Source organism: Cicer arietinum, chromosome 4 (genome assembly GCF_000331145.2).
Source record: "Cicer arietinum cultivar CDC Frontier isolate Library 1 chromosome 4, Cicar.CDCFrontier_v2.0, whole genome shotgun sequence".
Lineage (NCBI taxonomy): Eukaryota > Viridiplantae > Streptophyta > Magnoliopsida > Fabales > Fabaceae > Cicer > Cicer arietinum.
Window position 1 is genome coordinate 16003260 of NC_021163.2, and position 13902 is coordinate 16017161.

At 31.3% G+C, this 13902-nt stretch overlaps 2 protein-coding genes across 3 annotated transcripts; both read left to right on the top strand.

Moving 5' to 3' along the window:
- Positions 1–333: 333 nt before the first annotated feature.
- On the top strand, positions 334–3523 carry LOC101496529 (caffeoylshikimate esterase-like). The gene is made up of 8 exons (XM_004497027.3): positions 334–748; positions 873–902; positions 1374–1503; positions 1602–1748; positions 2022–2152; positions 2340–2477; positions 2873–2971; positions 3097–3523. Exons 1-8 carry the CDS (start codon positions 488–490, stop codon positions 3310–3312), a joined length of 1152 nt encoding a protein of 383 aa, XP_004497084.1. The 5' UTR covers positions 334–487; the 3' UTR covers positions 3313–3523.
- An 809-nt stretch (positions 3524–4332) lies between these two features.
- On the top strand, positions 4333–8192 carry LOC101496860 (uncharacterized). Of its 2 annotated transcripts, none has more exons than XM_004497028.3 (6): positions 4333–4496; positions 5215–5347; positions 5453–5556; positions 6608–6779; positions 6904–7056; positions 7636–8192. In XM_004497028.3, the coding sequence occupies exons 1-6, from the start codon at positions 4447–4449 to the stop codon at positions 8014–8016; spliced, it is 993 nt and encodes a 330-aa protein (XP_004497085.1). In that variant the 5' UTR covers positions 4333–4446; the 3' UTR covers positions 8017–8192. The 2 variants fall into 2 exon arrangements, with proteins under 2 accessions (XP_004497085.1, XP_004497086.1); XM_004497029.4 differs by having other exon boundaries at positions 6904–7044.
- The last annotated feature ends 5710 nt before the right edge of the window (positions 8193–13902 follow it).

A 13902-nucleotide genomic window follows, 5' to 3' on the forward strand; every position in this document is an offset into this window, starting at 1 on the left:
GGACCAGTAATATAGTAACATATTCATGGTATAACTTCTCATATTGAAAAAGTTTTAAAAAATTATTGAAAAGTGAACTATCTAAAGAGTGAGTGAATGTAAACTTATAAAAGGAAGAGTTAAAATCCGTCAAATATTCATCGACTACCAATATGTGATTTTCTTATTCGCAAATGTTACATGTGTCCTAAAATTAATAAAAATCTAAATACAAAAAATATTACAATAAAATATTTTGAAATGTTTGAGAATTAAAAACTGGGCCTCTTCAACACAAAGTTCCTATTTCTTGATTCTTTAAGAAGTTTCATTCAAGACCCTTTATGATTTTCAATATAGTTGACAGTCAAAGAGTCAAAACTCCAAACCGTGTGATGACAACAACGTAAATTAGCACGCATAATCAATTGAAGTCTTTGATCAATTTAACATCGTTCAAAACAAAAATAACACGTGCACCGTTCAAATTCTACGAAGCTCAAGAACCATGGAGCTCTCTGTTACTACGACACTCCGTTTTGGATCACAAAACCACTTCTCTCCTTTACCGTTACACATTTCAACTAAACTGAATAATAAATTACGCAACACAACAACATTGACCGCAAAGAAAAAGTCAACCATTGAAGGTATCAGCGATGAGTTGAACACAATCGCTTCTCTTAATCTTGATTTTGCACCTTCTCGTAGAAAGGTTCGAGATGCCTTCACTCAACTTCAACACCAACTAGACCATTTCTTATTCAAGGTAATTCAAATTCAATTAACTTAATTACTTTTTCATATCATATTGATTAATTCCTTTAAATCTTTTGATGACTTATGTTTTAATCTCTTTCTCTCTTTTTCTTTCATTTGCATATATATTATAGACTGCACCTTCTGAGATCATCACTGAAGAAGTAAGTTTTTTATTCTTTTGCAAATAAATGCTTTTTGTTATATATATAAAGGTTGCGTTTGGTTATGTGGTGATGAAAATTTATTTTGACACAATTGATTTTATAAAATTGAATTTGGTTGAAAGTTAGTTGAGAATAAAATAATTTATGTTTAGATATTGACGAAAAATCAGAACTGTTTTTGCGGGTGTGTATATATGTCAATAAATTTGAGAATTGGTTCTATGATTCTATCTTACGATAGAAGCTAGACTTATTAGCTTTTGGCATCCAATTGGTTCTATGCAGAGAATTGATTTTGAGAGTGAAATCAATTCTAAATCTAGAAGACAAAATAACAATTTATGGTCAAATCACGTTTGACTAGTCCAAACGTGATTCTAAGAGTTAAAATGTGGAAGAAAAAAAGAAGCTAAATTGGGAAGTGTTTTCTGGGAAAAATGATGTCAATCGATTAATTTTGATTATCAGTGGTATGAAAGGAATTCAAGGGGATTAGAGATTTTCTGCAAAAGTTGGATGCCAGAACCTGGCGTTCCAATCAAGGGGGCTTTGTTTTTCTGTCATGGATATGGGAGTACTTGTACTTTCTTCTTTGAAGGTTTGTTTTTGTATTGAGAATGAATTGTTTACTATTTTGTTGTTGATTTTTAAAAGAGCTAGGAACTTATGACATTTGATGAGGGATTTTTTGTTCAGGTATTGCTAGGCGAATTGCTGCTTCTGGGTATGGTGTTTATGCAATGGACTTTCCGGGTTTCGGTTTATCTGAAGGATTACATGGTTATATACCTAGTTTTGATGATTTGGTTGATGATGTTATAGAATACTATACAAAAATTAAAGGTATGGCCTTTTAGCATCCTTGATGTTACACCAATACATGTTGAAATCTATATATGCTCAATATACACTGTACTAAAACAGAAATCAATATTGCAACTAACATGTATCTTGGAATCCAGTGAATGCGGTGAAATCACGGTGAAACTGTAGTTGTAATTTGTTGAAGCTAGAAATTGTAGTTTTTGTTAAAATCATAATGGTTCACTAATCCAGTTAAAATCTAAACACGCACTTAATAACGACTTGCTTATTTTGTCTATTGACATTTGACAGCTAGACCTGAGGTGAGAGATTTGCCTCGATTTATATTTGGACAGTCAATGGGTGGAGCAATTGCTCTTAAAGCTCATTTAAAGGAACCAAGTGATTGGGATGGAATAATCCTTGTAGCACCAATGTGTAAGGTATGTCCATTCCTCTGTGTTGAAGTTGATGTTACCAGCTTCATCATTACAGTTTTCAAGCTCTGATTCATTGCACAGTTTGAGAAAATCCAACTTTATTATATTCTTATAATGTCTTTGACATCTAAGGATCAATTTCATATCTGTTGGATGAAGCCTGATTTGTTGTTCTTGTTTGAGTGTTAAGATTTCAGAAGGCATGTTACCACCAAATACAGTTTTGAAGGTGTTAACTCTCTTGTCTAAAATGATGCCAAAGGCTAAACTATTTCCATACAAGGATCTATCTGAGCTGATTTTTCGAGAACCCAGCAAGAGAAAATTGGTTAGTGTAATTTTGTCAATCCCTTATTCTTCAATTTAACAAAATGTTTTGAATGTAATCAGGACTCATCATTTATGCTTCGCTGTATCTAGTGCTTTAAATTGCAGTTGCAGCCGCAGACGCTGTTGCTGTTGCAACTTGCAACCAATGTGACCTATAGATAGATGCACTCTTCTAATAACATTTAGGCTTTAGAAAACATTTGGACATTATTATATTGTGATTTCAGATGCAAAAATGCAGTAGTGAGCACCAACACGACTCATTCTACAATATCTTCTATAATTTAATTTGTTGTAATCTTACAAAAAGTTGGATGAAAAACATGTGTTTGAAAATTTGCACTCTATACTTAACTAGTTACGTGTTACTTATATATATTTTTTCTTTTATAGGCCGTTTACAATGTTACTTCTTACGATGATCCAACACGATTAAGAACTGGCATGGAACTCTTAAGTGCCACTCAAGATATTGAGTCACAATTACAAAATGTTAGTTTTTGCATTTGATCACTTTATGTTACTTTTATAATTGGATTTCTCTCCTATACTATAGCTGTATGTTTTTTGCATGCAATCATTGTCATGTATGATACTCATATATCAAACAAATTCAGGTTTCAGCTCCATTATTAATTCTTCATGGAGCAGAAGATAAGGTGACAGATCCATTGGTGAGTCAATTTCTTTATGAGAAAGCATCTAGCATGGATAAGACACTAAAGATTTATGAAGGAGGTTACCATGGAATTTTGGAAGGTGAACCTGATGAAAGAATTTCAGCTGTCCATAACGACATTATACAATGGCTTGACTTTAGGTGCTCAAGATAATATTGATAGGTTATTGGAATGTAATTCTGAATTTTATTATGGTACTTAGGGGCACATATCAATTTTAACTTTCAATTTATGCATCTCTTTTTTCTCAAAAGAGACTGAGAAGGAAAGAAAGTAGGACTCAAATGTAATATCAAACACTTTTCTTTTTGACAAGGTAAAACTTTTTATCTTGTGAATCAAATCATATATTTGTATTTATAAATGGTTAATAGTTATTAACTTTTATATTTTTACATCTTCGGTTAACTTCAAACATAATAAATTATTTATAAACTATCACTGAAATAATTATAAAACAATTTTATTAAATTTTCAATTTGTTTTTAAAATATTTTAAATATCAATTTGTTATTTATTTTGTTCCATCAATAAAATAATCTCAAATCAATTTGATAATTATCTAAAAGTATTTTAGTTTATTTCATGTTTATTTATAACTATAGCAATCTTGGGATGTTCCACATTTTTTTAATAAAGAATAAAACTAAGCTTCGATATCTTTTTGATCTCAATAAATACCATGAATATCTACTTCAGTATCTGTTTAAATTTTATTTATTTTTAATTTGTATATTGATACATACTTTTTCTATGATGAAATAGTTTATTTATTTGTCCTTATGAAAAATTAAAAATACACCATTTTTGTATAATTTAAGAACCAAACGGAATAAAAAAATATTAAGAAAAATAAAATTGAATTTGATTACGACTATTACAAGAAAAAATTCATATTTTACGTACAACTTTATAATAGTTTTTATTTTCAGCTTTATAATAGTTAAAATTATAATAATCGATCATAGGGAAGTTAGTAATTTCTATGATTGTTGCTGTCAAAAAACAAAATTATGAGATTTTTTTGTTTATGTTAAGAATTATTTTCTATATTTTTTATTTATGTTTGTTATCTTTTGGATCAAACATTTATTAATAGAAATTTATAAAGATAGGACTTTTTTTATTTAGTATAATAATTCATATAAATAAATTTATAAATTATGACAAAAATGTGGAGAGGGTATATAGACGAAGGAAAAAGAAGCAGAGGAAGCGTGGTGGTTTTGTTCTAAGTTGTGAGAGTTGGCAGTGGCATCTAATCTAAATCACTAATCACTAATCACCATGTCACTTCTTAATCAACTCTTTAACAGAGGCGTTTTTTCAACTCGATGGTAATTTCTTCTTTCACTCTTCGATCCGTTTCTTTTGTTCTAACATTTATGTTTTACAACTATTATTATTATTATTATTATACACATTTTTTACTACCCGATTTTGGGTTTAGGGAGCTTCAAATTTTAGGATTTATGCTTTGAGTTTGTCAATTACTCCGATTACAGGTTTCTTAATTAAGTCCCCATCATACGTTTGCTCAATTAATAACTAAATTGTTTATTGCATCAAAATCCAATTTCTATTCCGAATCTTTAGATTTTGTTATACTCTTTTGAAATACATTTATGTAGGTATATTTTTAGGTTTTTTCAAATCCAATGTGTATATTCATTCAGATTTTGTTATTGTGTCTTATTACTGTGTGAGTTATTATTTTTGTTAAAGAGATGGGATTCTTATTTCTTACTACATGTTTAGAGTGAGTTTGGAGGAATCACGGCATGCCATCGTGATTTTGTCTAAAACTACACTTAGGAGATTCAACAAAATCACAGTGTCACATGCAATTTAGTCAAACACACCGCCAATCCAATGATTTTCATATCTTGATGTGATTGTGAATGCTCAGATGTTGTGTTATATACTTTAGAAGTTGATCAATTGAGCGTGTGTTTTTAACAGATTGTTCTCCAGATTCATTCTTGATGTGTATGTTGTACTAAACAGTAAAAAACATTTTTTTTCTTTCATTGTTTACATTTTGGCCTTTGGTAGCAAAACATGCCTGAACCTGGCAATTTCACGCATGAAGCTGTTACAAAACAAGCGAGATGTTCAACTCAAACAAATGCGAAAGGAGATATCTCAATTTTTGCAGGCTGGCCAAGAGCCGATTGCTAGAATTCGGGTAATCGTTCAAATCTTGGTCATTGACTGCTATGTTCTGGCTCTTTTTTTATTTTTAATCTCTGTGTGTTGATAAGTTGTTTGTGAATTGTTTTGATTTAAATAGGTGGAACATATTATACGAGAACAAAATATATGGGCTGCATATGAAATATTGGAGTTATTCTGTGAATTCGTCCTTGCACGTGTGCCTATAATTGAGAGCCAGAAGTAAGTCCATAGGTCTTTATAGTTTGTTCTTATTAGACGTTGTGTGTATTATTTTGTTGATGAACATACATGAAATTCAGTTCTCGTGCAAATTACATTGTGTTTTTCCTTATATCCTCAAACATTTGTTGCCTTTTAATTGTGAGTCAAACTTGGTGAAGTTTTTTAATGCAATTTTACCAAAATATGAAACAGAGTGATCACTTTCTGTATCTCCCTGCTTCACAATATTTTACAAGTAGCTATTCTTTTTTCAATACATAGAAAAAGTAACATTGGGAAGGCTGTGTAATCTATTGGCAAATTTGGGATGAAGAAACCAGAGTACACAATGGCAGACTTCTCAATTTTCAGTTAAAACTAAATTGTTTGTGAATACATTGTTTCTGGATCTTCATGAGGGTACAAAAGGGATACAATATATGTTTCTGAAGGTTTTAAACTTGATTCATTGAAATTGCTTTAGATAAAAACTTTAGGGAGGAAAGACATAATTTACGTGTACTTGAATATGGTCCGTTTGATTTGCTAAGAAGTGAGGGATTTTGTTTTGTTCCATCATGTTTGATTTTTAAATGGTCATAGGCAAAACAGATGTAGAGATGAGGCATAGGACAAAACTTAAAAATTTTATCACACATATATATTTAAATACTTAATACACAATATTGAGATGATTACAATATGGTGTTGTATCTCAGTGTACATATGCAGCCATTAAGTTATTTGCATTTTGTGTTGTATGCGTATGTTGATGTTGGCTACACTGAAAGACGTGCCACTCCTAATTGCAACATTGGATATATGATTGAAATGATTTTATTGAGGCAAAAGGCATTCACTGATATCCCATGCTTTGAATTATTTTCAGCACTTATTCACTTATTTCAATTTAGTAAGTATTTATTGTACACCACACACTAAATCATTTTTAGTCTTGAAAATATTTATTTTCAGTCTGAGTTTTCAAACAGTCACACATTTTTTTGTACAATTTTTGAGCAAACTGTTTTACTAATCAAACTCTAAGCCTTCCTTCTCTACATAATAGGGAATGCCCGTCGGAATTGCGAGAAGCCATTGCAAGTATAATTTTTGCTGCTCCTAGATGTTCTGATATACCAGACTTACTGCACATCAAGAACTTGTTTACCACTAAATATGGGAAAGAATTTGTCTCTGCAATATCTGAACTTCGTCCTGATTCAGGCGTGAACCGCACGGTGAGTTTTCTTTAGTTGTGATTTCTCAATGGAAAACACCAAACAACTATTGATTATATGGAATATTAACAATTAATTAGTGCTCACTGTCACTAGGATATCTGTTTTGATATTATTATTTCAGATAATTGAAAAGCTTTCAATTAGTGCTCCATCTGGAGAGGTAAAACTCAAAGTCTTGACAGATATTGCAGAAGAATACAATCTCACATGGGATTCTTCTAAAACTGCAGCAGAATTTAGGAAAAATCATGAAGATCTCCTGGTAATTTCATTGGTGATTCTCTCACTATTTCTTCCTTCATTGTTGGACATTAAAATTATGTTATTCGCTACTAGATCCTTATAATATCATGCATCTGTCATCAATGGTAGTTGGTATTTGTAAGCTCTCACATGTGTAACTCTAATGGTCCCGCTACCACCTTCACCCTTGATTCCGAACCCAGAAATTATTGCAAATTTAATCCTTACCTTATGCTACTTGGCTCATGATGTGACAGTTCTACCACGAGCATTGAAAATTATGATTGCGGGGATTTAAATCTTTTTTCATTTTTCAACAATTTTCCAAACATACTACTGTGTTTCATTTATTCCACGACCCCATTTTTATGCCACGGTGATTTCCTTTTCATATAAAGTGATTTGGTGACATTTTTTTTCCATGTTCATGCATTTGTGTTTTATCGCTAGCATCTCAATCATGGGTTTATGTACTGGCTTACGTGATCCATCTATACATTTATGAGTTCTATATACTTAATGCACTTTGCTGTTTACTTCTCAACTGTCGTGTCAGGAATTCACTCATTTTTTTCTTGATTTTCATTATGATTTTCTCATATTACCATAGGGTGGAGCAAAGCAAGTTCGTGTTGAAGCTGCACCTTCTCATGCTCCCAGCAAAATCAATTCTAATAATTCGTCAGCCTATAATACAGAACATTCTATCAAGTCGACGCATGACAAACAACAATATGAACACTTTGAAGCTTCCATCCCTTCTAACAACAATTCTTGGTTGAACACCAATGAAATAGAACAGTCACACAAAAATAACAATGTCCACGTCAAAGATGCTAGAAGTGAGACTATATTTCAATCCTCTGATGTATTGGAGAAGGCCCGGGCTGCCATTGCTTCTGCAAATCGTGCAACTGCAGTTGCTCGTGCTGCTGCTTCACTTGTACATAGTAACTTTGGATCATTGAAGCTGGAAGGTGAATCTTCATAGTTCTCTAAATCGATCAACTTTGCCTGGTATTTCTAAGTTGGAACGTGTTAAGACCTAAATGCGGTGTTTATTGTACATTCTATAATTGATATGTGTATATTATCATGCATGGTGCATTGAAAGATGTTAATGCAAGTATGTATTTAAATTTCATAATTGGTATATCGTTTGCACAATTTGGGTGCTGCACCTTCTTATTCCTGACATGGGGTGGGACCTTCTTATTCCTGACATGGGGTGGGCACAACAGAACTTTGATGTGTGCTTGGATTGTTTTGTTTAAGCAACAAAATTTAAAGCTAAGTTCTCTGCTGGTAACGATCTGTTCAAAAGCTAAGATCAACGCAAGAGGAAATATCTGTTCAAAAACAACGATAGGGGTAGGGGAAAGATCGTGTGAGCAAAGGAGAAAGCAACTGTGGTAACTTTAAAAATTTGCTATACGCTAGTACACACTATTTCGTGCCTATGATGGGCTCGACGCAAGATTATTTCTTGACAAACCACGTTTTACCATCAGTCCACTAATGAATTATAATTTGCAGTGTATGTTGAACTAATTTAGGTGTTTTATTTGTAGTCTTGGACAAAATGTTTTAGTAGTCATGTGTGGTATTGCATATCTGAAACAACGCCGTAAATCCCACGAGAATCAAGTTGTGTTATTTTATATATTTGAAACATGTTGGATACTACTATGATCATCCCCATGAGCAAAAAGTTACCTTATTATTATTATTATTATTATTATTATTATTATTATTATTATTATTATTATTATTATTATTATTTTGATGTTATCCCCATGAGCATGAGCAATTCGTTGTACACAAGAAGTTTAACATTGGAAGCAAAGAAAGATAGATTGAAGTGCGGGGCTCTATTTTCCAAGCAACTATTGAAAGAATCTAGCTAGAGTAAGTTGAGTTAAAACTGTTGTTAAAAAACTACGGAATAGGGAGGCAAGGTGAAAGATGATTGGTTAAGAGGGAAGCAAAAGAGGTGGGTTGGGTGGCACCGTGGCAGGGCCAGGTAGTCACTCAGTCAGAACATGCAATTAAACCAACCAAAACATTCTTGTTCGGATAGATGGATCACACCATCACCACCTATATACATACATACGTACACATACTCTACTCTATTCAGTAGTACTAGTGACTACACACAACACAACACAACCCAAGCTAAAGAAGTGAGCCCTATAATATTCAGGCTAAACCCTAAGATCCCTAGGTTTCACACTTACAACTTTACATGCTACTGTTACCTATACCTACCTATTCTATTACATCTACATCATGCAGCATCCATTTCCCACTTATCACCCTCCCTTTTTATGTTAGCCAGAGATTTTCTCAGACACGAGATTTTCTCAGGTTTTATATAGTCTAAGCGCATAATAATAATAATAATAATAATAACAATTAATATTTAATAATCACATGGACATCTCAATTCTCAACCTCAACATGCTCATATATCACTCTCTCACGCAACACAATTCCACACTCGTCTCATTCCCAAAAGTCACAAAAACAGTACCTATGCATGAAACTTCAGCAAACAGTTCTGGAGGGGTGTGAGAGGCACACTTAGCCGTACATAGAGAGAGAGAGAGTGTGTTTGTGTGTGTGACAAAGATGTAACGTAGGTTTGCAGAGGGAACTAATAAGTAAGTAAGGACAGAAGTGAACAAGACCAGAGCATAGTAAACAAATTTGGATAGGTAGGGTGTGTGCGATCATAACCTAACTGCTAATGCTAAAGGGGCCTCCCCATATACTTCGCTCTTTTTCATAACACTACTAGCTTTTTATTTTTTATATAAATAATCATTTATGTTGCCTTCGTGGTCCCTTTTTTACTTTTTATAAATATGTATCAATATATTCATTTCAAGTTAGGTGTATCTGAAGCAGGTTATACAGTTTGACTAATCCCACACCTTCAGAATTTTGAACGTCTCAATAAAGAAAACTATTTTTAACAAATGCGTACTCTTTTAACGATTCTAATTAAAATAATTATTTTTAAAAAATTTAAAGTATATTAAATTTCAATCAATTTAATACATAATTTTGATAAAAACATACTATTTTTGTTTTTTAGAACACAACTCAATTGATGGATAATGTATTATAGATTTGAACTCGAAATATTTGAGTTGTATATAAATTTTTAGTGATATTTTTCATTTCTTCAACCGATAATTTTTTAAATATTATTTTTAACTAATTAAACAATGGCTTTAAAACTATCATTAGCATTTTTTTTTAAAATATAAAATATCTAATAAAGTTGGTTAATGAGAAGCCATTACGAGGTGATAGAGATAATATCTACAATGATATTCTCGATATTTAATTTGACCTTGAAATAACTGATGTGACCACAAACTTAGAAAACCAGAGATTGATCCAAGAATTTATGAAATGAAGGGCCGCAAAATGAAATAATAAAAGTTAAATTATAACATTCGAATATAATCAACATAAAATAGTTAAATATACCATATTGTTTATCTAAGTACTTTCATAAGGTGTTTTCTAATGTAAGTGATCAAACAATCCACTAAAAAAATAATCTTTTAATTTGTTTTCGGCTTATCTTTCACAATTTTCACAGTAGAGAAAAATCTCATATACTAATGTGAGTGAAATTTATTGTTTACAAAAAATTATTAAATGAATTACTATAACAAGTTATTAAATGGATCTTGTTAAGGGATGACCTTTAGAAGTGCCAAACAAATCAATATATATTCAAGAGGCGTACACTAATCAAGATAGTGTGGATCCTAACATCATCATTTTCTATCCTGGCAAGTGTTAAGAGATAAGAACCCAATTATGGTAGGATCATGCATGATCTAGCAACAACTAGTTGTGTATTTTGTGAGTGCATCTTTGGAGTCAACATACCACTTTTTTTCGCTAGTGTGAGTTCTCCATTCGGGTTTGGGACATGCTTTTAGGTGGTTGGGAATGGTGTTGATTATGGTGCCATATTTTTTATACTTATTTTTGGTGATTCGATCCTTTGGGATTGAGCGTCAGGTCAATATTGGTTTGGAATGTGTAATCAATTTGATGGTCGAGAAACAATGTTATCTCCTCCAATAAGGTGTGGTGTGTTGAGCACGTGGTGTAAATGATTCAGTTCACCTTTTGTAAGTGGCTTTTGAGAAAGACATTTGGATCCTTTTTAATATTTTATGAGTGGATTTGTTCAAGTATTTTTGTTCTCGTGTGGTCTTTAAGAGTTCTCTTTCCTTTGTTAATTTGCTTCAGCTCTAGAGTTCCTTTTTCTATTTGTTGTATTTTTGCTATAAATTTTGGAAACTTTTTTAAATCGCATGTTGGCTTTTGTATCTTATTTTTGTAATAGATTGAAGTATCCTTTCTACTTTTTATTTAAATTAGTAATAATACTTTCTCTTTAAATAAAAAAATTGAAAGCTAGGAAAATTGGAAAAATTAATCAAGATTGATATTTTATATTTTACTCACTTAAGAGTTGCACATTTTAGATTAATCCGATCCAAACTATTTATATGTAATTCCATCCCATTAACTCACATCTTGAAACTTATTAAAAAATTGAGCAATGTTAATGGTCAGAATGAATACTACGTAGTCATTATTACATATCAAACGTCTATTATTTTAGTATTTGTTATTTAAAAAAATAATTGAAAATTTATTATTTATTATATCTTTTATTTTATACTATATAATCGAAAATAAGTTTTATTTATATATTCTTTTAATCTTTTATATATTATATTTCTTACAGTAACTTTATATACTTGTTTTTATAATTTTTTAATGATATAAAACATTGTAGTATTAGAAAAGGTTAATAGTTTTTAGAGTTTTTAAAAAATAAGATTTTTAATTTAAAAAAATAACAATGATTGAACCAAATTAAATTCAACCAATTTTTCATAAAAAATCTCAAAACCGACTCATTTTTGTTTGACAAATATTTTCAATAAAAGAACCGAATCAAAATGACACTACACCGAACCGAAAGAAAGAAGCCACATTGATTTTGCAGAAATATTGAAGGGTCGTTTTCGTCTTGAATTTCGTTTAAACGCGGATATATTTCCATTGGTCGGTTTGGATCATCCCCTCTCGCGTCCCACTCTTTTATTATGCATTTCGGTGCATGCAAATTCAAATATTCTTTTTAGTAGCTAAAAAAATGGAGTAATAATTGAAATCACCTTAATTGTACCGCAAGCGATTAAAACCAAAAGATCCTCAACATGTTCTTTTGTTGCTGCATGCATGCAGTAAATAATTAGTTATCAAAATTTGATCTTTCGATGTTTCCCAAACTGTGGACCAAAATGTTAAACCGATCCTATATTAACATATATGGAAGGATAAATAGCTTAATAAACAAGAATATGAGTTAATCTTTTGCAAACTAAGGAATCGATATATATTTCAGCTAGTTTTATGTAGGTTTATTAACAACTTGCGAACTAAACACTAGTAGAAAAATAACCCTAATTATTTTGTCTAGTGATAAAAGACATGTTTGCGAATTTGATTCAAGCTAGTGTCATAGGAAAAAAATAAATGTAAATTTATTTTTACTTGAAAGTCTTCAAAAAATCTAAAGTTTTTTCATACTTCGAAATGGAGCACCATCCCCTTACAATAAATTTTATCCAACAAAAAGAAAAACTAATAAAAAAAGAAAAAAGAATTGTGTCAACTAAATCTAGCATATTAAAACAACTCCCAAAGTAGGAATAAATCAATTAGCACCAAGTTGAGACAAATAGCTTATTATTTGGTCTCAAAATAGATTGAATTCAGTATGACATTTAGCGGTATTGGCGATCTTAAAGTCACGAACACTACTCCAAAAATGACATTTTATAACGCATCTTTTACAACGCTTACTAAATACAAGCGCTGTTGTAAATATATTTTAAAAATAACGGAGCATATAACAACGTTCTTTTGACAAGTGCTGTGGAAAAAGCGCTGTTGTAGGGTCATATAGCGTTTGCGCATAATGTTTACAAGGCTTTTACAGCGCTTTTACACAAGCGCTGTAAAATGAAGCGCCCTCGCATAATATTTTACCGCGCTTTTTTTACAAGCGCCGTAAAAGACTTGCGCTTTCAAATAATTAAATGACCTATTACAGCGCTTTTTTTACTAGTGCACCTATTAGAGCGCTGTTGTTACAAGCGCTGTAAAAGGTCACATAATTGAAAGACCTATTAGAGCGTTTATTCTACAAGCGCTGTAAAATCATTCACTTTAAATAAAAATCATTTACTTTAAATAAATAAAAACAAATTTACGAACACTCATCACCTCTACTTTGGAACCCTCATCTCCTTTACGTACTGTGCGACCATCTACTACTCCTCCTTTAAAAAAAATTGGATACATTGTCTCAGGTACTGTATTTATTAATTTGTTGTTGTCACGAAAACTAATAAATTGTTACATAATAAATCTTTTCTTTTTGAAATTTGTTGATCTGTTCTGTTTTGAAATTGTTACATAATAATGGACTTTGGTTTCCATTTTCCAATATAGATATGTGTACTATATATTGGTATAATGTTATCAGTAGCTTATTATTTTTGTAACTACATTTATATAGGTCATATTATATGGACCGGAAATTGATGTCTGACAATCGATTGTCAAAAGAGTATGAAAATAGAGTGAAGGAGTTTGTTGAGTTTGCAGTGAAGAATGCAAAAGATCCAAATAGAGTCGTTTGTCCTTGTTTAAAATATTATTTTGGAAAACGCGTTAGAGAAGATGAATTGGAAGGACATTTAGTATGGAATGGAATTGATCAAAGATATACATGTTGGATAAGACATGGTGAGAAAAAAAA

Bases quoted from the DNA above. Each gene is read 5' to 3' on its own strand.
- LOC101496529 (XM_004497027.3), top strand. From the start codon at position 488: ATGGAGCTCTCTGTTACTACGACACTCCGTTTTGGATCACAAAACCAC. The intron at 1,504-1,601 runs GTTTGTTTTTGT...TTTTTTGTTCAG, and splicing joins TTGTACTTTCTTCTTTGAAG to GTATTGCTAGGCGAATTGCT. The intron at 2,153-2,339 runs GTATGTCCATTC...TTGAGTGTTAAG, and splicing joins TTGTAGCACCAATGTGTAAG to ATTTCAGAAGGCATGTTACC.
- LOC101496860 (XM_004497028.3), top strand. From the start codon at position 4,447: ATGTCACTTCTTAATCAACTCTTTAACAGAGGCGTTTTTTCAACTCGA. The intron at 5,348-5,452 runs GTAATCGTTCAA...TGATTTAAATAG, and splicing joins AGCCGATTGCTAGAATTCGG to GTGGAACATATTATACGAGA. The intron at 7,057-7,635 runs GTGATTCTCTCA...ATATTACCATAG, and splicing joins ATCTCCTGGTAATTTCATTG to GGTGGAGCAAAGCAAGTTCG.